The 25,265-nt window shown below is 53.6% G+C and overlaps 2 protein-coding genes across 2 annotated transcripts; both read left to right on the top strand.

Annotated features, from left to right (window-relative positions):
- Positions 1 to 212: 212 nt before the first annotated feature.
- LOC310920446 (uncharacterized protein) lies at positions 213 to 8,402 on the top strand (the record flags this gene model as incomplete). Its single annotated transcript, XM_083880423.1, has 3 exons — positions 213 to 4,404; positions 4,484 to 5,783; positions 8,315 to 8,402. 3 exons carry the CDS (start codon positions 213 to 215, stop codon positions 8,400 to 8,402), a joined length of 5,580 nt encoding a protein of 1,859 aa, XP_083736549.1.
- A 1,128-nt stretch (positions 8,403 to 9,530) lies between these two features.
- LOC310920397 (PH and SEC7 domain-containing protein 4-like) lies at positions 9,531 to 15,988 on the top strand. Its single transcript, XM_083880346.1, has 7 exons — positions 9,531 to 10,512; positions 10,995 to 11,107; positions 11,717 to 11,775; positions 12,655 to 12,744; positions 13,324 to 13,367; positions 14,173 to 14,312; positions 15,673 to 15,988. The coding sequence occupies exons 1-7, from the start codon at positions 10,382 to 10,384 to the stop codon at positions 15,879 to 15,881; spliced, it is 786 nt and encodes a 261-aa protein (XP_083736472.1). The 5' UTR covers positions 9,531 to 10,381; the 3' UTR covers positions 15,882 to 15,988.
- Positions 15,989 to 25,265: the final 9,277 nt, after the last annotated feature.

The following is a 25,265-nucleotide window of genomic DNA, read 5'->3' on the forward strand; positions in this document are numbered from 1 at the left end:
GTGACCCCTGGAGCACTGACCACAGGGAGTGACCAGAGTGACCCATGGCCATAGGGAGTGACCGCAGTGACCCACGGAGCGGTGACCACAAGGACAGCAGTGACCCATGGACCTGTGGCCACAGGGACAGGAGTGACCCCGGGGCTGGTGGCCGCAGGGAGTGCCCAGAGTGACCCATGGAGCAGTGACCATAGGAGGGTCAGGAGTGACCCATGGACCCCCCCAGGACCCCCCTGTCCCCCCCCGGGCTGCTGCGGGCGCTGGACGCCATCGCCTTCTCGGGGGGAGGGGCCGAGAGCCCCGCCCACAGCCCCGCCCTGGGCTCCGCCCACAGCCCCGCCCACAGCCCCGCCCACAGCCCCGCCCGGATACTGAGCCCCGCCCTGGGCTCCGCCCACAGCCCCGCCCTGAGCCCCGCCCACAGCCCCGCCCTGGGCTCCGCCCACAGCCCCGCCCACAGCCCCGCCCGGATACTGAGCCCCGCCCTGAGCCCCGCCCACAGCCCCACCCCGAGCCACGCCCACAGCCCCGCCCGGACACTGAGCCCCGCCCACAGCCCCGCCCACAGCCCCACCCTGAGCTCCACCCTGAGCCCTGAACTGACCCCTGCATTGACCCCTGCCATGAACCCCACCCACAGCCCCACCCTGAGCCCCGCCCAGGCCACTGCCCTGACCCCTGCCCTGACCCCCGCCCTGACCCCCGCCCTGACCCCAGCCCTGAGCCCAGCCCCAGCCCCAGCCCCCTGCCCGGACGTGTTCATGTCCAGCCTGCTCCGTGCCCAGCTCTGTGTGCAGGAGCTCCTGGGGGCCATCGAGGGACAGCCGGACACTGGGGACAGCCCTGGGGACATCCAGGACCACGCCCAGGACCATCCCTGGGACTGCCCCCAGGACCTGCCCCTTGGCCACGCCCAGGACCTCCCCCAGGACCGCCCCCAGGACCACGCCCAGGACTGCTCTCAGGACCACGCCCAGGACCACGCCCAGGACCTGCCCCTTGGCCACACCCAAGACCTCTCCCAGGACCACGCCCAGGGCCATCCCTGGGACCACGCCCAGGACTGCTCTCAGGACCACACCCAGGACCACACCCAGGACCACCCCCCACATGGGGCTGGGAGCATCTCCCAGGAGCTCCAGTTCCACGGATCCACATTTGAGGACATCCTCCAGGTGTGCCTGGGTGGGGACATCCCACCCAAACCCATGACTGTGGGTGGGAGCATCTCCCAGCAGCACCAGCAGTTCCACAGATCCACGTTTGAGGACATCCTCCAGGTGTCCATGGATGAGTCCATCCCACCCAAACCCACGCCCAAGGATGAGAACATTTTCCAGGTGTGCACAGATGGGCCCATCTCACCCAAATCCATGACTGTGGGTGGGAGCATCTTCCAGCAGCACCAGTTCCACGGATCCACGTTTGAGGACATCCTCCAGGTGTGCATGGGTGGGGACATCCCACCCAAACCCATGGCCAGGGACAAGGACATCCCACCCAAATCCATGCCCATGGATGAGGACGTCTTCCAGGGGTCCACAGATGAATCCATCCCACCCAAACCCATGCCCATGGATGGGAACATCTCCCAGCAGCACCAGTTCCATGGATCCACGTTTGAGGACATCCTGCAGGTGTGCACAGATGGTCCCAGCCCACCCAAACCCACGCCCAAGGACGAGGACATCCCACCCAAACCCATGCCCAAGGATGAGGACATCCCAGCCAAGGCCATGGCCGTGGGCAGGAGCAGCTCCCAGGAGCTCCAAAGCCAGGGATCCACCTACAGGAGCACCCTCCAGGTGTCCATGGATGGTCCCACCCCACCCCAGGCCGTGCCCGTGGACCAAACCTTTGAGTTCCTCTTCAGGAGCATCTTCCACACGTCCACGGGTGGGGACACCTCCCCTGGCCAGGTGACAGTGGGCGGGGCCACCTCACCTGATCCCGTGGCCGTGGATGGGACCGGCCTGGCCGAGGGCTGGGAGCACCTGCTGAGGGATGGGGACGTCTCACCTGATGTCACTGTGACTGGGGACATCTCCCATGTGCCCAGGGGTGGGGACATCTCATCGTGGACAGTGACCAGGGATGGGGACATCTCCCACGTGTCCCTGGGTGGGGACATCTCATGGACGGTGACCAGGGATGTGACCCCCTTGTCCCAGACCATGGCCAGTGATGTGACCACCTTGTCCAACCCCCCGGCCACGGGCAGGACCCTTTCCCTGGAGCACCTGCCTGTGGATTCGGCCATCCCACCCCAGATCATGGCCTTGGATGTCACCAGTTTGTCCAAGACTGTGACCCTGGGTGGTCCCATCTGCCCCCAGTCCGTGACCACAGACGGGACCATTTCTCCCGAAGATGTGTTGCCTGTGGATTCCACCACCTCATCCCAGAGCACGGCCATGGGTGGTCCCATCTCCCCCAGACCCGTGACCGTGGGTGGTCCCATCCCTTCGGAGAACGTGTCCTTGGATTCGGCCATCCCATCCCAGACCACGACCTGGGAAGTGACCAACCTGTCCAAGACTGTGACCACGGATGGTCCCATCTCCCCCAAACCCATGGCCATGGATGGGACAATCTCCGACACATCCGTGGGTTTGGACATCTCATCCCGGACTGAGGCCATGGGTGGTCCCATCTCCCCCAGACCCGTGACCATGGATGGGACAATCTCTTTGGAGAATGTGTGCATTGATTTGGTCATCCCATCCCAGACCACGACCTGGGAAGTGACCAACTTGTCCAAGACTGTGACCACGGATGGTCCCACCTTGCCGAAATCCATGACCATGGATGGGGCAATCTCCCCCAAACCCATGGCCATGGGTGGTCCCATCTCTTTGGAGAATGTGTCCATAGATTCAGCCATCCCATCCCAGACCATGACCTGGGAAGTGGCCAACTTGTCCAAGACTGTGACTGTGGGTGGTCCCGTCTCCCCCGACTCCGTGACCTTGGATAGGGCAGCTTCTCCAGGGGACGTTCCCATGGACTGCAGGATCCCCATGGATGGAACCACCTTGTCCAAGTCCATGACCCCGGACGGGCCCACCTGCCTGGAGGACGTTCCCACCTGCCTGGAGGACGTTCCCACCTGCCTGGAGGACATTCCCACGGATTGCAGGATCCCTGGACCCGAGTCCCCCACCATGGATCCCATGAGTTCACCCAGACCCGTGACCCCGGACAGGACAATTTCTCCAGAGCCCCTTCCCGTGGATTCCAGGACCCTCCCCACGGACAGGACCCTCTCCCTGGAGCAGCTGGCCGCGGGTGTGACCATCCATTCCCAGCCCGGGGCCTTGGAGGTCACCACCTTGTCCAGGACTGTGACCGCAGACAGGACCCTCTCCCCCAGACCCATGGATGGGACCCTCTCCCCTGAACCCGTGACCACGGATGGGACCACCCTGGATGGGACCACCTCGTCCAAACCCATGGCCACGGATGATCCCATCTCCCCCAAGCCCCCAGCCCCCAAACACAGCCTGGAGGAAGAGGAAGGTGACAATGACGATGATGACCACAATGCCCACGATGACCACCATGATGACCCTGATCATGATGACTACAATGCCCATGTTGCCCTCGATGACCACAATGCCCACGATGACCATGATGACCACAGTGCCCATGATGACCATGATGACCACAAGGACCATGATGACCATGATGACCACAATGCCCTCAGTGACCACGATGACCATGATGCCCATGATGACCACCATGACCAGAATGCCCACAGTGACCACAGTGCCCATGATGACCACAAGGACCATGATGACCATGATGACCATGATGACTACAATGCCCTCAGTGACCACGATGACCATGATACCCATGATGACCATGATGACCAAGATGACCACAATGCCCATGATGACCACAATGCCCATGATGACCACAATGCCCTCAATGACCATGATGACCACGATGCTCACGATGACCACAGTTCCCACCATGCCCATGATGACCATGATGACCACAGTGCCCACGATGACCGCAATGCCCATGATGACCACAATGCCCTCAATGACCACAAGGACCATGATGACCACAGTGCTCATGATGACCACAGTTCCCACCATGCCCCTGATGACCATGATGACCACAATGACCACAACACCAACATTGACCACAATGACCACGATGACCACAATTCCCATGATGACCACAATGACCACGACGGCTCCTCCCATGAGGATGAAGACGAGGATGAGGATGAGGAAGAAGCTGATGACGAGGAGGACGAGGAGCCCCATTTCCACACCAACCCCCTGTTCCAGCACCCGCTGCCCCCGGGGGTGCCCCTGTGGCGCCCCCACGGAGCCACCCTTGGGTGTCACCCCCCAGGAGGAGCCGCCCCCGAGGGCGTCACCGTGGCCTGGGGTGAGTGTGGTGACCCCAGATTTGGGGGGGTTCCTTTGGGGGGACCCCCCTCATCCCCCAGTGTCTTCTCCTCCCCCAGGACCTTCCAGACCCCCGGAATTTGGAGACCCCCCAGATTCACCCCTGGAATTTGGAGATCCCCCGGATCCACCTGTGGAATTTGGGGACCCCCTGGATCCACCCTCGGAATTTGGGGACCCCTGGATGAGCCCCACATGGGGGGGGCTGGACCCCCCCACCCCCCCGGAGGTCACCCCAGAGAGGGGGGGACAGGACCCCCCCAGTCCCTGGGACCCCCAGAATTTGCCCCAAAAAGAGGAACCCCAAATCCCCCCAGATTTGTCCCCAAAAGGGGGGGTCCAGCCTCTCCCAGCCCCCCCAGATTTACCCCAAATAGAGGGACTCCAAATCCTCCCCGATTTGCCCCAAAGCCCCCGAGAATCCCCAGATCTGCCCCAAAAAGAGGAACCCCAAAGTCCCTCAGAACCCCCAGACTTGCCCCAAAAAGGGAGACCCCAAACCCCCCCAGATCTGCCCCAAAAAGAGGAACGAGACCCCCCCCCAGTCCCCCCCAACACTCCCCAAAAGGGGGGGCACCCAACTCCCCTGGGACCCCCGGATTTGCCCCAAAAAGGGGGACCCCAAATCCCTCCAGATTTGCCCCAAAAAGAGGAACCCCGAAGCCCCTCAGAACCCCCAGATTTGGCCCAAAAAGGGGGTGTCCAACTTGCCCCAATCCTCCCGGATTTACCCCAAAAAGAGGGACCCCAAAACCCCCCAGAACTCCCAAATCTGCCCCAAAAAGGGAGACCCCAAATCCCCCCAGATTTGTCCCAAAAAGAGGGCGAGGAGCCCCCCACTGAACCCCCCAATATTCCCCGAAAAGAGGAACCCCGAAGCCCCCCAGAACTCCCGGATTTGCCCCAAAAAGAAGAACCCCAAAACTCCCCAAATTTGCCCCAAAAGGGGGGCGTCCAACTTACCCCAACCCCCCCCGATTTGCCCCAAAAAGGGAGACCCCAAATCCCCCCAGATTTGGCCCAAGAAGAGGAACCCCAAACCCCCCCAGAACCCCCAAATTTTCTTCAAAAATGGGGTGTCCAATTGACCCCAATCCCCCCAGACTGGCCCCAAAAAGGGAGACCCCAAAGACCCCCAAATCTGCCCCAAAAAGAGGGGCAGGAGCCCCCCACTGAACCCCCCAATATTCCCCTAAAAGAGGCGCCCCAAAGCCCCCCAGAACTCCCAGGTTTACCCCAAAAAGGGAGTGTCCAATTGACCCCAATCGCCCCAAAACTGCCTCAAAAAGGGAGACCCCAAAACCCCCCGGCACCCCCAGATTTGCCCCAGAAAGGGAGACCCCAAAGCCCCCCAGACTGGCCCCAAAAAGGGGGGCTCCAGCCTGTCCCAGCCCCCCCAAACTTGCCCCAAAAAGAGGAATCCCAAAACCCCCCAGAACCCCCAAATTTGCCCCCAAAAGGGGGGGTCCAGTTTACCCCAATCTCCCCCGGTTTGCCCCCCAAATGGGGGGTCCCGGGCCCCCTGAGCCCCCTCAGGCCCCCCCAGAGCCCCCAGACCCCTTGGAAACCCCCCCCGAGCCCCAGGGGCCCCCCAAAAACCCCCATGAGCCCCTTCAAATCCCCCCAGAGCCCCCGGGTGCCCCCCAAAACCCCCCAGAGCCTTTGGAAACCCCCACAGAGCCCCGGGGGGGGCCCAAAAATCCCCCTGAACCCCCCAGTAATCTCCCAGAGCCCCCCCAGATCCCCCCTGAGCTCCCCCAAAATCCCCTTGAGCCCCCCCCAATCCCCCCTCTGCCCCCCCAAAATCCCCTCGAGCCCCCCCCAAACCCCCCAGGACCCCCCCATAACCTCCCAAAGCCCCCCCAGTCCCCAGGACCCCCCCCAAACCCCCCAGGACCCCCCCATAACCTCCCAAAGCCCCCCCAACTCCCCCCAGAGCCCCCACAGTCCCCAGGACCCCCCCAAAATCCCTCAGGGGCCCCCCATAATGTCCCAGAGCCCCCCCAAATCCCCTCAGGACCCCCCCGAGCCCCCTGAGCCCCCGGGGGTCGTTGGGGGGTCCCCCCCTCCAGCCTCGCCCCCCCAGCCCGAGGAGCCGCCCCCCGGAACCGGCCCAGAGCCCCCCCGGGACCCCCCCGGGTGAGGACCCCCCCTGAGCCCCCAAACCCTGACTGACCACCCCTGAACCCCCGAATGACCCCCCAGAGACCCCCAAACCCTCCATGACCCCCCCCAGAACTCCCTGAAGCCTCAAACTCTGACTGACCCCCCCCCAGAGACCCCAAACCCAACCAGGACCCTCCAGAGACCCCCAAACCCTGACTGAGCCACCCCTGAGCCCCCAAACCCACCTGGGACCCCCAAACCCTGACTGAGCCACCCCTGAGCCCCCAAACCCCCCAACCCTCCCTGACCCCCCCCCCCGAGCCCCCCAGAGACCCCAAACCCTCCTGGGATCCCCCAAACCCTGCCCGGCCCCCCCCAGTCCCCCCAGCCCCATTTGGGACCCCCCGTTTTCCCCCTGCCCCCCAAGCCCTGCCCGCCCCCCCTCAGACCCCCAGAGACCCCCTGACCCCCCCTGGGCCCCCCAAACCCTCCCTGACCCCTCCCAACCCCCCAAACTGCCAACCCCCCCCAATCCCAATTTTCTTTCCCCAAATCCCCATTTCCCCACCAAAATCCCCATTTCCCCCTAAAATCCTCCTTTTTCCCTCCAAATTTCTCATTTTTGTTTCCCCAAATCCAACTTCCCCCAAAATTCCCATTTCCCTGCCAAATCCCCATTTTCCTTTCCCAAACCCCAAAATTCCATTTCCCCCTCAAAAATCCATGTTTTCCCTAAAATCCTCCTTTTTCCCCTCAAATGTCTCAATTTTCCTGTCCCGAAATCCCCATTTCCTCCCTCAAACCCCCAATTTTCCCCCCAAAATTCCCGGTTTTTTCCTCCCAAATTCCCATTTTCCTTTCCCAGACCCCAATTATCCCCCCAATATCCCCATTTTCCACCCCAAATCCTCAGTTTCTTCCCCAAAACCCCCATTTTCTCCTCCAAAATCTCATTTTCCTCCCCAAATTCTCATTTTTCCCCCTAAAAATCCCATTTTTCCCCCAAACCCCATTTCCCCCCCAAATCCTCCTTTTCCCTTTAAATTTCTCATTTTTCTTTCCCAAAATTCCCATTCCCTCCCCATATCCTCATTTCCCCCCTCAAATTTCTCCTTTTTCCTTCTAAAAAATCCCATTTCCCCCCAAAATCCCCTTTTCCTTTCTCAAATTCTCCATTTTCCTGTCCTCAAATCCCCATTTTCCCCCAAAACCCAAATTTTCTCCCCAAAATTCCCATTTTTTTCTCCCCAAACCCCCATTTCCCTCCGAAAATCCCATTTTCCCCTAAAATCCTCCTTTCCCCCTCAAATGTCTCAATTTTCCTTTCCCAAAATCCTCATTTCCCCCCGAAACCCCCAATTTCCCTCCAAAACTCCCATTTTTTCTCCCCAAAATCCCATATCCTCCCAAACCCCAATTTTCTCCCCAAACTCCCAATTTTTCCCCAAAAAACTCCATTTTCCCAAAAAAAATTTCCCATTTTCCTTTCCCAAAATCTTCACTTTCCTGCCCCCAAATCCCAATTTTCTTTGTCCCAAACCCCCATTTTCCCCCCAAACCCCCAATTTCCCCCAAAATTCCCATTTTTTCTCCCCAAATCTCAATTTTCCTTTCCCAAAATCCCCATTTTCCCCAAAAAAACCCCAATTTTCTCCCCAAAATTCCCTTTTTTTCCCCCCAAACCCCCATTTTCCACCCCAAATCCTCCAATTTTCCCCCCAAAATTCCCATTTTTTCTCCCCAAATCTCCATTTTCCTTTCCCAACCCCCATTTGTGTCCCCAGGCCGGACCCGGTGTCTCTGGCCGGGCGCTTGTTCCGCCTGGACGGGGTCAGGAAATCCCAGGTGGCCTCGTACCTGCGCAGGGAGTGAGAGACGGGGAGATTATGGGGTTTGGGGGGATAAATGGGGTTTTTTGGGGAAAAAATGGGATTTTTGGGGGAAAAAATGGGATTTTTTTGGGGGAAAAATGGGATTTTTTGGGGGAAAAAATGGGATTTTTTGGGGAAAAATTGAGATTTTTGGGGGGAAAAAAATGGAGATTTTTGGGGGGGAAAATTGAGATTTTTGGGGGGAAAATTGGGATTTTTTGGGGAAAAAAATGGAAATTTTTTGAGGAAAAATGGAGATTTTTTGGGGAAAAATTGAGATTTTTTTGGGGGGAAAATGGAGATTTTTTGGGGGGAAAAAATGGAGATTTTTTGGGGAAAAATTGAGATTTTTTGGGGGGAAAATGGAGATTTTTTGAGGAAAAATGGAGATTTTTTTTGGGGAAAAAATGGAAATTTTTTTTTGGGGGGGAAAATGGAGATTTTTTTTGGGAAAAATGGGGTTTTTAGGAAAAAACCCCAGGGATTTTAAGGGAAAATAATGAGATTTGGTGGGGGGGGGGGGAAAGGGAGATTTTTTGGGGAAAAAAAATTCAGGGGTTTGGGGTGGGAAAATGGGGAAAATATTGGGGATTTTGGGGGGGAAATGGGATTTTTTTTTTTTTTTGAAAAATTAGGGTTTTGCGGGGAAATTAGGATTTCGGGGAATAAAATGGAAAATTTTTAGGGAAAATGGGGATTTTGGGGAAAAAAGGGATTTTTTGGGGAAAAAAATGGAGATTTTTTGGGGAAAATGGGAGTTTGGGGATAAAAAATGGGATTTTTTTTGGAAAAAATGGAATTTTGGGGGGAAATAATGAGATTTTTTTGGGGAAAATGGAGATTTGGGGGGGAAATGGGATTTTGGGAAAAAAATGGGGGATTTTGGGGGGAAAATGGGATTTTTTTCTTTTGGAAAATGGAAATACTTTTGAGGTAAAATGGGAGTTTTGGCGCAAAAAATCAAGGTTTTGGGGTGGGAAAATGGGGATTTGGGGAAAAAAAGATTTTTTGGGGAAAAATGGAGATTTTTTTGGGGGAAAATGGGGTTTTTAGGAAAAAACCCCAGGGATTTTGAGGGAAAATAATGAGATTTGGTGGGGGGGAAAAAAGGGAGATTTTTGGGAAAAAAATTCAGGGGTTTGGGGTGGGAAAATGGGGATTGGGGAGAAAATGTGATTTTGGGGAAAATAATGAGAGTTTTTGGGAAAAATTGAGGGTTTTTTGGGGGGAAATGGGTTGGGGTTTTTTTTGGAAAAAAATGGGGATTTGGGAGGCGACAATGGGATTTTGGGGTGGGAAAAATGGGGAATTTGGGGATAAAAATGGGAATTTGGGGAAAAAATCGGGATTTGGGGGCAAAATGGGGATTTTTGGGGAAAACAATGAGATTTTGGGGATAAAAAATGGAGGATTTTTGGGGAAAATTGGAAATTTTTTTGGGGGGAAATGGGGACTTTAGGAGAAAAATGGGATTTTTGGGGGGGAAAAATGGGGGATTTTCGGGGAAAAATGGGATTTTGAGGGGAAATAATGGGAGTTTTGGGGGAAAATAATGAGATTTTTTGGGGAAAAAAATGGAAATTTTTGGGGGGGAAAATGGGATTTTTTTTGGGGAGAAAATGTGGGTTTGGGGGAGAAATAATGAGATTTTTTGGGGAAAATGAGTTTTTTTGGTGAAAAAATGGGGGATTTTGGGGGCAAAATGGGAGTTTTTGGGGATAAAAATGGAGATTTGGGGGAAAGTGGGGATTTTGGGGGAAAAAAAATTGGGATTTTTGGAAAAATGAGGATTTTTTCGGAAAAAAATGATTTTGGGGTGGGAAAATGGGGAGTAGGGGGAAAATGAGGATTTTGGGGAATAAAAAGGGAGTTTTGGGAGAAAAAAATTGGCATTTTGGGGAAAAAAAAGAGGGAATTTTGGGGGAAAAAAAGATTTGGTGCAGAAAAATGAGGATTTTTGGGGAGAATTGAAGGTTTTTTATGGAAATGGAGATTTTGGGGTCCCCAACGGTGTCTGTCCCCAACCCCAGCACAGAGTTCAGCTCCAGGGTGGCCCAGGAGTATCTGCAGCTCTTCCAGTTCCAGGGGCTCAGCCTGGAGCAGGCGCTCAGGTCAGCATTGGGGGGTTGGGGGGAATTTGGGGGATTTTGGGGAATTTTGGGGGATTTGGGGGGATTTGGGTCTATTTGGGGGATTTGGGGGGATTGGGGAGGGATTTGGGGGAATTTAGGATTATTTGGGGGATTTGGAGGATTTTGGGGGGGTTTGAGGAGATTTTTGGGATGGTTTGGGGGTAATTTGGGAGGATTTGGGGGAATTTTGGGGGTTTGGGGAGGATTTGAGGGAAATTTGGGGATTTTTGTGGGATTTGAGGGGTTCTTGGGGAGTTTTGTGGGAATTTGGGGCATTTCGGGTGTTTGGGGTGCTTTGGGGTGATATTGGAGTGTTTCAGGCTGTTTTGGGGTGGTTTTGGGGTTTCTCAGGCCGTTTTTGGGCTGTTTTGGGGTGGTTTGGGGCGGTTTGGGGCGGTTTGGGGCTGTCTCGGGCTGTTTTGGGGTGTCTCAGGCTGTTTTGGGGTGTTTGGGGTCCCCAGGCAGTTCCTGCGGGCCCTGGTGCTCTCGGGGGAGACTCAGGAGCGCGAGCGGGTCCTGGGGCATTTCTCCCAGAGGTTCCACCACTGCAACCCCGGGCTGTATCCTTCTGCTGGTGAGACCCCAAATACCCCAAAAATATCCTAAAACTGACCCCAAACCCATCCCTGCAACCCTGGAGTGTTCCTCTCTGCTGGCGAGACCCTAAAAACCCCCTAAAATACCCCAAATCCACCCCAAAACTGACCCCAAACCCACCCTGCAACCCTGAGGTGTTTCCTTCTGCTGGTGAGACCCCAAAACCGACCCTAAATACCCCAAGTCCACCCCAAATCCAGGTCAAACCCACCCCAAAACCCCAAATCCAGCCCTGCAGTGTTCCCATCCCCTGTGAGACCCCAAACCCACCCCAAACCCACCCCAGGATCCCCCAAACCGTCCTGGGACCCCAAACCCCACCCCAAAACCCCAAACCCACCCCAAACCAACTCCAGGACCCCCAAATCCCTCCTGGGACCCCAAACCCATCCCAAACCCTCAAATCCACCTCAAATCCCTTTATCCCCTCCCGTGCCTCAGTTTCCCCTCTCACCTCCCCCAGTACCACCTTTTGGGGTCCCCTTGGGAGGTTTTGGGATCTCTGGGAGGGTTTTAGGGAACTTTTGGGGGGTTTAGGGCCCCTTTGGGTGTTTTGGGGTGCCCTGACCCCCCCAAACTCCCCCAGACTCTGTCCACGCCCTCACCTGTGCCCTGATGCTGCTGAACACCGACCTGCACGGCCAGGTGAGAGACCCCAAAATGACCCCAAACACCCCAAAATAACCCCAAAATAGCCCCAGAACACCCCAAATCCAACAGACCTGCACGGGCAGGTGAGACCCCAAAACCCTTCCTAAAATAACCCCAAAATACCCCAAAATCTGAGAGACCCCCATGGCCAGGTGAGAGAGACCCCAAAAAACAAGCCCGAAAATAACCCCAAAATCATCCCAAATCACCCCAAATACCCCAAACACCCCAAATCCCCTAAAATACCCCAGAAATAGCCCCAAATACACCAAAATTACTCTTAAATTACCCCACAATAACCTCAAACACCCCAAAACATCCCAAATCACCCCAAATACCCCAAACACCCCAAATCCCCTAAAATACCCCAGAAATAGCCCCAAAATAACCCCAAATCTGCCCCAAATCTGCCCCAAATCCCTATTTGGGTATTTGTGGTGTTTGGGGTATTTTTAGGGCAGGTTGGGGTTTTGGGGGTTCCTGGGGGCAGATTTGGGGTGGATTTGGGGTTTTGGGGGGTCTCAAGGGGTGGTTTTGGGATTTTGGGGTGGATTTGGGGTTTTTGGAGCAGACTTGGGGAGTTGGGGGCAGACTTGGGGTGGGTTTGGGGGGATTTTGAGGAGTCCTGGGGCCAGATTTGGAGCATATTTGGGGATTTTGGGGTGGATTTGGGGTGGATTTGGGGAGAATTTGGGGCTGGACAGGGCTGGGTCAGAGCCAGGGGGTGGATTTGAGGTTTTCCCCTTTTTTGGGGTGACTTTGGGGCAGAATTTGGGGTGGTTTTGGGGAGGTTTTTGGGGTGACTTTGGGGTGATTTTTGGGGTGATTTTTGAGTGGTTTTGGGGTGACTTTGGGGTGTTTTTGGCCCCGCAGCGCCTGGGCCGGGCCATGAGCAGCTCCGAGTTCGTGACCAACCTGAGCGGGATGATGGACGGGCGGGATTTCCCCCGGGACCAGCTCAAGGTAACAGAGACCCCAAAAACCCCATAAAACCCCCCAAACCCGCCCCAATACCGATCCCAACCCCCTCAACAACCCCGTAAAACCCCCCAAAAATGCTCAAACCCCCCCATAAAACCCCCCATAAAACCCCAACCTCCCCAAACCCCCCAAAAATACCCCCCAAAACCCCATAAAACCCCCAAAAACCCAAAATGTCCCATAAAAAACTCAACTCACCCAAAAAACCCTTAAACCTCCCAAAACCCCCCAAAAAATGAAAACCCCCCAAAAACCCCCAACAAACCCAAAAAAACCCATAAAACCTACAAACCCCCCCCCAAAATCCCAAAACTCTCCAAAAAAACCCCAACAAACCCCCAAAAAAACGCCCCAAACCCCATAAAATGCTTCCAAACCCCATTAAATCCCCACTCAAAAAAAACCCAAAACCCCCAGATAAATGTCAAAAAACCACTATTAAAAACCCAAAACCCCCCAAAAAAACCCAACATGGGGATTCCCCACCTAAACAATCCTAAATAATCCCAAAAAATCCCCCCAAAATCCCAAAAAAGCCCCTAAATCTCGCCCGTCCCGCAGGCCCTGTACGGCTCCATCCGCAGCCGCAAACTGGAGTGGGCAACGTGAGCTGGGAACGGGGACTGGGGGACTGGGGGGATTTGGGGATTTTTGGAAAATTTGGGGGATTTGGGAGAAAATTTGGGGGATTTGGGGGGAAATTTGGGAGAATTTGGGGGATTGGGGGAAAAATTTGGGGGAATTCTGGGGAAAATTTGAGGAAATTGGGGGGAAATTTGAGGGATTTTGGGAAATTTTGGGGAAATTGGGGTACTGGGGGAATTTGGGGGGAAAATTGGGGGGATTTGGGGGTTCTTTTGAAGGATTTGGGACATTTTGGGGAGGGGATTTGGGGGGATTTGGGGGGATTTGGGAGATATTGGGAAAAATTGGGAAAAAAAAAAGGGAAATTTAGGGAGGATTTTGGGGAAAATTGGGGGAAATTGGAGGGATTTGGGGGAAAATTTGGGGAAAATTTTGGGGAAATTTAGTGGAGATTTTGGGACGTTTTTGAAGGATTTTGAGGATTTTGTGGGGAAATTTTGGGGGATTTGGAGGATCTGGGGGAATTTGAGAGTTTGGGGAAGATTTGGGAAATTTTGGGACTTTCTTTGATTTCAGTTGGATTTTCTGGGATTTTGGTTGAATTTCACAGGATTTTATGGGATTTTCATGGGAAATTTGGGTTGGGTTTTATTGGATTTGGGTTGGTTTTTCTGGGATTTTTCTGGGACTTTGGTTGGGTTTTATGGGATTTTCACGGGAATTTGTGGGTTTGGGGTTGGATTTTCTGGGAATTGTCTGTGACCTCGATGAACCCTTTTGGGATTTCATTGGGGTTTCCAGCTTTGAGGATTTTGGTCTCCGCAGGGACGACGAGGAGGAGCCTGGGGGGGCCCCGGGGCCGATCCCCCAGAGCCCGAACCCCGAAATCCCCGCGGGGGGTCCCGGCCCCAGCCTCAGGGGGGTCCTGAACCGCAAAGTCCTTTTGGAGAGCGACGGGAAAAAGGGTCAGGGGGAACGGGCTGGGGGGTGGGGGGTTTGGGGGGATTTTCAGGGGAATTTTGGGGAATTTGGAAGGGTTTGGGGTGGATTTGGGGTGGATTTGGAGGCATTTGGGAGAGTTTGGGGGATCTGAGGGATTTTTGGCGAATTTGGGAGGGTTTGGGGTGGATTTGGGGGGATTTGGAGGAATTTGGGGGTTTCTGGGGTGCATTTCATGGGATTTGGGGGGGATTTTCTTTCTCTTTTAGGATTTCTCTCTTTCCCCTGCACCAACCCCATTTGTTCCCCGTTTTTGGGTTTTTTTGTCCCTCATCCCCATGGGACCCTGGGGGCAGAGTTGGGGTGGATTGGGGTGAAATTTGTGGGAATTTTGTGGGATTTTAGTCTTTTTCTCCTTTACCAACTCCATTTTTGGGGTTTTTGCCCCATTTCCTCTCTCAGCCCCGTGGGACCCTGGGGGCAGAGTTGGGGTGGATTGGGGTGAATTTTATGGGAATTTCATGGGCTTTGGGGTGGGTTTTCTTTCTCTTTCGGGATTTCTCTCTTTCCCCTGCACAAACCCCGTTTTTGGGTTTTCTTGCCCCATTTTCTCCTTCAGCCCCATGGGACCCCGGGGGCAGATTTGGGGTGGATTTTGTGGGAATTTCATGGGATTTGGGTTAAATCTGGGGGGGGTTGGGGAAAATTTGTGGGATTTGGGGTGGATTCGAGGGGAATTTAATGGGATTTGGGTGGATGTTCTTTCTCTTTTGGGATTTCTCTCTTTCCCCTGCACCAACCCCGTTTGTTCCCTGTTTTGGGGTTTTTCCTCCCTCAGCCCCATGGGGCCCTGGGGGCAGAGTTGGGGTGGATTTTATGGGAATTTTACAGGATTTGGGCTGGATTTGGGGTGGATTTGAGGGTTTCTGGGGGGAATTTCATGGGATTTGGGCTGGATTTGGGGGGAATTTTGGGGTGGCTTTTGTGGGAATTTTGTGGGATTTGGGGGTGGATTTTTCTGCCTCTTTTGGGATTTCTCTCTTTCCCCTGCACCAACCCCGTTTTTAGGGTTTTTTTGCCCCATTTCCTCTCTCAGGGCCACGGGACCCTGGGGGCAGATTTGGGGTGGTTTGGGGTGAATTTTATGGGATTTGGGATGGATTTTATGGGAATTTTGCGGGATTTCAGTCTCTTTCCCCTGTACCAACCCCATTTTTGGGGTTTTTCCTCTTCAGCCCCGTGGGACCCTGGGGGCAGATTTGGGCTGGATTTGGGGTGGGTTTAATGGGAATTTCATGGGCTTTGGGCTGGATTTGGGGCGGATTTTCTTTCTCTGTTGGGATTTCTCTCCCCCTGCACTGACCCCGTTTATCTGTGTCCCCCCAGCTCCGTGGGGCCGGCGGGGCTGGAAGCGCTTTGGGGCCGAGCTCAGGGGGTCGGTGCTGCTGCTGCTGCGGGACCCCCCCGAGGGCCCCCGGGAGGTTGTGGGGCTGCCCCACGCCCTGGCCCAGCCTCACCCCAAATACACCAAGCGGCCCCACGTCTTCCTGCTGCGCTGCGGGGACCGACGGGAGTTCCTGTGCCAGGCGCAGTAAGGACACCCAAAATATCCTAAATAACCCCAAAATAACCCAAAACCCACAAAAAACCCTCCCAAAAACACCACAAAAAAATCAAAAAATACCCCCCAAACCCCCCCAAACACCCCAAAACAACCAAAAAAACCCTGCAAAAAATCCCCCCCCAAAAACCCCCAAAACCCCCCAAAAATACTCCCAAAAAAACCCCCCAAAACATCCCAAATACCCCCAAGGGCCCCACGTGTTCCACCTGCACTGCAGGGACTGACAGGAGTTCCTGTGCCAGGCGCAGCAAGGGACACCAGAAACACCCCAAAATACCCCTAAAACCCCCCAAAATATCCCCAAAATAACCCCAAAAAACCATCCCAAAAAATCCCAAAAACCCACCAAAAAAAAAAAAAAATACCCCCCAAAAAATCCCAAAACACCCCCCCAAAAAATCCCAAAACAATCTCCAAAACAACCCCAAAATAACCCTAAAAACAACCCCCCCCCAAAAAAAAATCAAAAAAATACCCTAAAAACCCAAAAAAACCCTAAAAAAACCCCAAACCCATAAAAACCAAAAAAAACACCCCAAAACGTCCCCCCCCAAAAAAATACCCCAAATACCCCCAAGGGCCCCACGTGTTCCACCTGCCCTGCAGGGACTGACAGGAGTTCCTGTGCCAGGCGCAGTAAGGGACACCAAAAACACCCCAAAATACCCCAAAATAACCCCAAAATATCCCAAAATAACCCCAAAAAACCATCCCAAAAAATCCCAAAAACCCACCAAAAAATAAAAAAATACCCCCCAAAAAATCCTAAAACACCCCCCCCAAAAAAAAAAAATCCCAAAACAATCTCCGAAATAACCCAAAAAAACCCCACAAAAAATCCCCCGAAAAAAACCCCAAAACACCCCCAACCCCACCAAAAAATATTCACAAAACAACCCCAAAACACCTCAAAACTAAAAAAATATCCCCCAAAAAAACCCCAAAACACCCCTCCAAACACCCCCCAAAACAACCCTAAAAATAACCCCAAAACAATCGCAAAAAGTCAAAACAAAAAATCAAAAAAATACCTCCAAAACACCCCAAAACAACCCAAAACATCCCAAATACCCCCAAGGGCCCCACGTGTTCCTCCTGCGCTGCAGAGACAGACGGGAGTTCCTGTGCCAGGCGCAGTAAGGGACAATGAAAACACCCCAAAAATACCCCTAAAAAACCCCAAAATATCCCCAAAATAACCCCAAAAAACCATCCCAAAAAATACAAAAAAAACACAAAAAAATCCCCCTCCAAAAATCCCAAAACACCCCCCCAAAAAAATCCCAAAACAATCTCCAAAACAACCCAAAAAAACCCTGCAAAAAATCCCCCGCAAAAAAACCCAAAACACTCCAAAGTCCCCCCAAAAAATACTCCCAAAACGACCCCCCCCAAAAAACCCCAAAAACACCCCCAAAACCAACCCCCAAATACCCCCAAGGGCCCCACATGTTCTGCCTGTGCTGTGGGGACTGACGGGAGTTCCTGTGCCAAGGGACACCAAAAACACCCCAAAATAACCCCAAAATCCACAAAAAACCGTCCCCAAAACAACCCCAGAAAACCCACCAAAAAAAAAAAAAAAAATATCAAAAAATACCCCCCCAAAAAACTCCCTCAAAACACCCCAAAAACCCCTCCTAAAAACAACCCCAAGAACACCACAAAATACCACAAAAATCAAAAAATATCCCCCAAAAAACCCCGCAAAAATTCCCCCTAAAAACACCCCAGAACACTTCAAAATCCCCGAAAAATACCCCCCAAACCCCCCAAAACAGCCCAAAAACAACCCCCAAAAATGCACAAAAACATTTCAAATACCCCAAAAACCCCAAAAAACAAACAAACACCCCCCCCCCCCAATCCCAAAGACCCCCCAAAACCAAAAAAAACTCAAAAAAAAACCCCAAAACCCCTGGGAAGCACCAAGATCCTAAAAAAATCCCAAATCCCCCTGAGTGACCCCAAATACCCCCAATACCACAGACCAAAAAAAACCCCCCAAAAACTCCAAAAAACCACAAGAAACAAACAAACAAACAAAACCTCCAACCCCAAAACCCCCAAAAACCCCAAACCCCCAAAACTCCAAAAACCCCAAAAAAACCAAAAAGAAAACCCAAAAAAAATCCCCCCAAACCAAACCAACAAACAAAATTTAAAAATATCCCCAAATCACCAAAAAAACCCCAAACCCCCCAAAAACCCTCAAAACCCCTGCAAAGTACCAAGATCCCAAAAAACCCCAAATCGCCCTGAGTGACCCCAAATACCCCAAACCCCCCAAAAAAACCCCAAACCCCCAAACACGTCACTCAGGATAATTTGGGGTTTTTGGGGTTTTGCAATATTTGAGATATTTGGGGTGTTTGGGGATTTGGGGTTTGGGTGGTTTGGGGATTTGGGGCAGATTTGGGGTGTTTGGGGTCACTCAGGGGGATTTGGGGCTTTTGTCATTTTGGGGTTATTTGGGGATTTGGGGCATTTTGGGGGGGTTGGGGTATTTGGGGTCACGCAGGGTGATTTGGGGTTTTTGTGATATTTGGGGATTTGGGATATTTTGGGGGATTTGGGGGGGGATTTTCGGGCTGTTTGGGGCTCACTCGGGGCTATTTGGGGTTTCTGGGATATTTGGGGTAATTGGGGTTTGGAGTTTTTGGTGATTTGGGGTTTTGGGGCAGAATTGGGATATTTGGGCTCTGGGGGGGTCACTCGGGGCTATTTGGGGGTTTTGTGTTATTTGGGATATTTGAGGATATTAGAGAAATTTGGGGGGTTTGGGGTATTTTTGGGCTGTTTGGGGTCACTCGGGGCGATTTGAGCTGTTTGGGGGTTTGGGGACATTTGGGATTTTCGGGGTCACTTGGGGTTATTTGGGGTTTCTGTGACATTTGGGGTGTTTGGGGTGTTTGGGGGATTTTGGGTCACTCGGGGCGATTTGGGGTATTTGGGATTTGGGGTGTTTGGGATATTTCAGGACTTTGTGATATTTTGGGCATTTGGGGGGGGATTTGGGGTGGTTTGGGGCGATTTGGGATTTTCAGGGTCACTCGGGGTTATTTGGGGTTCTGTGATATTTGGGGTATTTGGGCTATTTTGGGTCACTCGGGGCTGTTTGGGGGATTTGGGGCGGATTTGGGGCGTTTGCAATATTTGGGGACATTGTGATGTTTTGGGCATTTTGGGGGGTATTTTGGGTATTTTGGGGCAGATTTGGGGTGTTTGGGCTGTTTGGGGTCACTTGGGGTGATTTGGGATTTTCGGGGTCACTCTGGACTATTTGGGATTTCTGTGATATTTGGGATATTTGGGGGATTTGGGGCAGATTTGGGCCATTTGGGCTATTTGGGGCGGTTCGGGGGGAGGGCTATGACGTCACCATGACGTCACCATGCCCTCCCCATGACGTCACTGTACCATCCCAGGAGCGGGGCGGAGCTGTCGCGGTGGGTGGGCGGGATCAACCTGGCGGGGGCGCTCTGCTCCAGCCCCCCCCTGCCCGCGGCCGTGGGGTCCCGGCCCCGCTTCGTGAGACCCACCCTGCCCTCTGCGCCCAGCACCTGCGCCCCGGTGAGACCCCATAGAGACCCCAAACACAGCCCCAAATACCCCATAGAGACCCCAAATCCCCCATCCCACCCTGCCCTCTGCGCCCAGCACCTGCGCCCCGGTGAGACCCCATAGAGACCCCAAACACAGCCCCAAATACCCCATAGAGACCCCATAGAGACCCCAAACACAGCCCCAAATACCCCATAGAGACCCCATAGAGACCCCAAACACAGCCCCAAATACCCCATAGAGACCCCATAGAGACCCCAAACACAGCCCCAAATACCCCATAGAGACCCCAAATCCCCCATCCCATCCCTGCCCTCGGCGCCCAGCACCTGCGCCCCGGTGAGACCCCAAATACATCCTAAAAGCCCTAAATCCCATAGAAAACCCCATAGAAATATCACTGATCCTATAGAAACCCTATAGAAACACCATGGAAACCCCACAGAGCCCATAGAAACCCCCAAATTCCCCAATCCCACCCCTGCCCTTGGCCCTGGAGCCACTGCGCCTGGTGAGACCCCATAGAAACCCCACAGAAACCCCAAATATCCCATAGAGCCCATAGAAACCCCATAGAAATCCCAAAAACCCATTGAAATATCCCGGATCCCATAAAAAATCCCTTGGAAATACCACCAATCCCATAGAAACCCCATAGAAACCCCAAATATCCCAATCCCTTCCTGCCCTTGGCCCCAGCACAAACAGCCTGGTGAGACCCTCAAACAGCCCAAACCCCAAATCTGGGCTGAGCCACCCCAATGTCCCCTCAATGTCCCCCAATATCCCAATGTCCCCATGTCCCCCAATGTCCCCAATGTCCCCCCCAGTGTCCCCAATGTCCCCAAATGTCCCCAGTGTCCTCATTGTCCCAATGTCCCCCCCAGTGTCCCCAATGTCCCCCAAATGTCCCCAGTGTCCCCATTGTCCCAATGTCCCTCCAATGTCCCCAATGTCCCCCAAATGTCCCCAGTGTCCCCATTGTCCCCAATGTCCCCAATGTCCCCCCAATGTTCCCAATGTCTCCCCAATATCTCCAATGTCTCAATGTCCCCAAACCCCAGTGGTGTCCCCAATGTCCTCAAATCCCCTCAATGTCCCCCAATGTCCCCACTGACCCCAATGTCCCCCCAATGTCCCAATGTCCCCAATGTCCCTATTGTCCCCATTGTCCCTCAATGTCCCAATGTCCCAATGTCCCCATTGTCCCCATTGTCCCTCAATGTCCCCTCAGTGTCCCCCTATGTCCCCAATGTCCCCGTGTCCCCGTGTCCCCAGGAGCAGCAGCTGTGTCACCTGCGGGCCTGGTTGGGGACAGTGACGTCACAGCTCCTGGAGCACGAGCGGCTCCGGCCACAGGGACGGGGACGGGACATGGAGGAGCACCGGGGACACGGGGACGTGCTGCTGCAGGAGGTGACACGGGGACACGGGGACATGGGGACACTGAGGGGACACGGGGACATTGGGGACACAGGGACATGGGGACACTGAGGGGACACGGGGACATTGGGGACACGGGGACATGGGGACACTGAGGGGACACGGGGACATTGGGGACACGGGGACATGGGGACACTGAGGGGACACGGGGACGTCCTGCTGTGGGAGGTGACAATAGGGACATTGGGGACATCAGGGACGATGGAGGGACAGGGGACACTGGGGACAATGGCAATGTCCTGTTTCAGGACAGTGGGGACAATGGGACACTGAGGGGACATGGGGCGTCCTGCTTCAGGAGGTGACACGGAGACACTGAGGGGACAGTGGGGACAGAGGGGACATACAGGACATTGCGGGATATTGGGGGACACTGGGGACAGTGGGGGAATGGGGACATTGGGGTCACAGGGGACATGGGGACAGAGGGTATAGAGGAATGGGGACACTGGGGACAATGGGGACAATGGTGACATCAAGACAATGGGGACAATGGTGACAATGGTGACATCAAGGACAAAGGGGATGATGATGACAATGGGGACACTGAGGACAGTGGGGACAATGGGGACAGTGGGATGGACACTGGAGGGACACAGGGACAAGGGGGACACCAGGACTGTCCCCATGGGAGTGACACTGGAATGGGATGGGGGAGACACTGACACCGGGGGGTGACCCACGGGTGACACTGAGGGTGGCACAGGGACACTGCGGGGGATGACCTGGGGGTGACACGGTGACAATGGGGGTGACCCACGGGTGACACACACCGGGGGGTGTGACACTGAGGGTGGAACAGATACACCGGGGGTGACACAGTGACAATGGGGGGGTGACACAATGACATGGAGGGGGTGGCACAGTGACAATGGGGGGTGGCACAGGGGTGACACAGTGACAATGGGGGGGTGACACAATGACATGGAGGGGGTGACACAGTGACAATGGGGGGTGGCACAGTGACAATGGGGGGTGACACAATGACATGGAGGGGGTGGCACAGTGACAATGGGTGGCCCCGGTGTGACCCCGAGGTGACCCGGCCCGTGTCCCCGCAGCGCCACCGCGCCCAGATCTACGTGCAGACCTTGGGGACGTGGCTGCGCGGGGACAGCGGCGACCTCGGGGCCCTGGGGGGGCTGGGTGGCCTCGGGGACAGCCCGGCGTGTCCCCGCGCGGCCGATGACGTCCCCGGTGTCGCCGTGTCGCTGACCAAGGCCCACTCCAGCCCCTCGCTGGCCCCCGAGCCGCCCCCGGGCCGCGTGCGCAGGCACATCTCGGAGCGCAGGGCCACCCGTGTCACTGTCCCCAAGCGCCACCGGGACCGCCTGTGACACCGGGGCCACCCGTGTCACTGTCCCCAAGCGCCACCAGGACCGCCTGTGACACCGGGGCCACCCGTGTCACCGTCCCCAAGTGCGACTGCCACCCCCTGTGACAGCCCGGGACTGTCCCCAGGACTGTCCCCAGGTGCCACCAGGAGCGGCTGTGACCGCCCCCCCCCCGCTGGACCCTGTGACAGGGACACCCCCAGTGCCACCCCCGGGACAGGGACACCCCCCCTGTCCCCTCCCCCCCGGTACGAGGCGCTGTTTGGGGGTCCCGACCCCCCCCGGGATTGGGAACAACTCAGGGAATGCCCCAAAACCCTCCCCAGTCCCAAAAATCCCCAAATTTCCCCATCCCCAAAAAATCCCCAAAATCCCCCCAAATCCCCAATAATCCCAATTCTTCCCCCAAAAAATCCAATCCCAAAAAATCCCTCAAATCCCCAAATCCCCTTCCCAAAAATCCTCCCAAATCCTGAAAAATCCCATTCCCAAAATTCCCGTCCCACAAATCCTCCCCATTCCCAAAAAATCCCCCAAATTCTCCCAAATCCCCCCAAATCTTGAAAGTACCAAATCCCCTTCCCAGAAATCCTCCCCATTTTCCCTCCAAAAAATCCCATTCCCAAAAATCCCAAACATCCTCCCAAATCCCAAAAAAAAAAAAATCCCCATTTCACCCCAAAAAATCCAATCACAAAAAATCCCCTTCCCAAAATTCCCCATTCCCAAAAATATTCCCCATTTCCCCCCCCAAAATCCCTTCCCAAAAAAAATCCCCCATTCCTAAAAACCCCAAAATTCTCCCGTTCCCAAATTTCCCAGTCCCAAAAATCCACTCCCAAAATTCCCCCATTCCCAAATCCCAAAATAATCTCCTTTCCAAAAACCCCTCCCCATTCCCAAAAATCCCATTTCCAAAATCCCTCCCCACAAAATCCCCAAATCTCCTCCCATTCCCAAAAAATCCCCTCATTCCCAAAAATCCTCCCAAATCCCAAAAAAATCCCCATTTCCCACCCCCAAAAAATCCCAAATTTCCCCTTCCCCAAGACCCTCCCCCCTCCCATCCCAAAGGGATTTTTTGGGGGGAAATTGGAGAATTTTGGGATTTTCCCGCCGTGTTTGTGCAATAAAGTCGCCTTTTCCCGCAGAATTCCCGGGATTTGGGGGATTTTGGGATGGGGGGTGGAGGGAGGAATTTTGGGAAAAGAGCAAACGGGGATGGATTTATTAAAACCGGGAACTGCGAGCTCGTTAACGGGAGTTAATGAGGAGTTAATGAGGAGTTAATGAGGCGTTAATGAGGAGTTAATGAGGCCGTTCGGGATTTGGGAATTCCCGTTTTCCCAAATTCCCAAAGGTGACAGAACCGAAAGTCCCAAAGAAACGGCGAAAAGTTGGGTTTGACCCCAGTCCGAACGTCCCAATCCTGGGAATCCCGACCCCAATCCTGAAAATTCCCACCCCAGTCCCGGGAATTCTGCCCCCAATCCTGGAATTCCGGGCCAAAATCCTGGGAATTCTGAGCCAAATCCCAAAAAATCTTGGGAATTTCCAGCCCAGTCCTGGGAATTCTGACCTGAACCTGGGAATTCTGTCGTGAAATCCTGGGAATTCTGACCCAAATCCCAAAAATTCAAACCTAAATCCTAAAAATTCCAACCCTATCTTGGGAATTTCGACTCCAGTCCCGGGAATTCTGATGCAAATCCCAAAAATTCTGACCCAAACCGGGAATTCCAACCCCAGTTGCAGAAATTCCAGCCTCAATCCTGGGAATTTCGACCCAAATCCCAAAGATACAAACACAAATCCGGAAAATTCCAACTCAAATCTGGGAATTCTGACCCCAATCCTGGAATTCTGGGCCAAAATCCTGGGAATTCCAACCCAATTCCAAAAATTCCAACCCAAATCCTGGAAATTCTGACCCGAATCCAAGAATTCAAACCTAAATCCCCCAAATTCCAACCCTAATCTTGGGAATTTGGATCCCAGTCCCAGGAATTCTGACCCAAATTCTGGAATTCCGGCCCCAAATCCTGGGAATTCTGACCTCGATCCAGGAATTTCAGCCCCAAATTTGGGAATTCCAACCCAAATTCCAGGAATTCTGATCCCAAATCTGGGAATTCTGGCCCCAATCCCAAAAAACTCCAAGGCTGAGCATAAAGAAGTGGATAAAAAATGGGAATTTCTCGTTTTTTTCCTGCTGGGAGTGGGACTGGGAATTGGGGATGGATCCGGATTTTATTCCCAGGATTTTCCCAGTTTTTATTCCCAATTTTTTTTCCTCGTTGGGACAAGGAAATGATGGAAAAATCCCATTCCTGGCTGGGACTGGGGATGGATCCAGGTCCCGGCCCGGGGTTTCATTCCCACTTTATTCCTGGGATTTCCCTGTTTATTCCCGGTGCTTTTGGGAAAATTCCCTTTTTTCCCCCCGGGTTTATTCCTGGCGGGTTTGGAGCAATTCCTGGGGTTTTTCCCCAGTTTATTCCCGCTTGTTTTGGGGGGATTTTTCCCGGGTTTTCCCCAATTTATTCCTGGTGTTTTGGGGATTTTTCCCCAGTTTATTCCCGCTGTGTTTTTTTTTTTTTTTTTTTTTTTTTTTTTTTTTTTTTTTTTTTTAAATTTTTTCCTGGTGTTTTCCCAGTTTATTCTCATTATTTCCGGGACAATTTCTTGGTGTTTTTTCCCCCTCCAAGATTTTCCCACTTTATTCCCGTTGTTTTTTTGGGGGCAAATCCTGATGTTTTTTGGGGGATTTTTCCTGCTCTTCTCCCAGTTTATTCCCGTTCTTTCCCCAGGGGATTTTCCCCAGTTTATTCCCGGGGTTTTTCCTGCTGTTTCTGGGGTGTTTTTTCCCCAGGATTTTCCTGGTGTTTTCTCATTTTTCCCCCCAGGGTTTGTGGGACAATTCCCAGGGTTTTTCCTGGGAATTTATGGGGGGGATTTTCCCCAGTTCTCCCAGTTTATTCACAGGTTTTTCCCAGTTTATTCCCGGTGGGTGG

Source organism: Zosterops lateralis (assembly GCF_965231275.1).
Source record: "Zosterops lateralis genome assembly, chromosome: 30".
NCBI lineage: Eukaryota > Metazoa > Chordata > Aves > Passeriformes > Zosteropidae > Zosterops > Zosterops lateralis.

Excerpts from the sequence above, each read along its gene's own strand:
- LOC310920397 (XM_083880346.1), top strand. The coding sequence starts at position 10,382 with ATGGAAATGGAGATTTTGGGGTCCCCAACGGTGTCTGTCCCCAACCCC. Across the intron at positions 10,513-10,994 it reads AGCCTGGAGCAGGCGCTCAG|GCAGTTCCTGCGGGCCCTGG; the intron begins GTCAGCATTGGG and ends TGGGGTCCCCAG. Across the intron at positions 14,313-15,672 it reads GGAGAGCGACGGGAAAAAGG|CTCCGTGGGGCCGGCGGGGC; the intron begins GTCAGGGGGAAC and ends GTGTCCCCCCAG.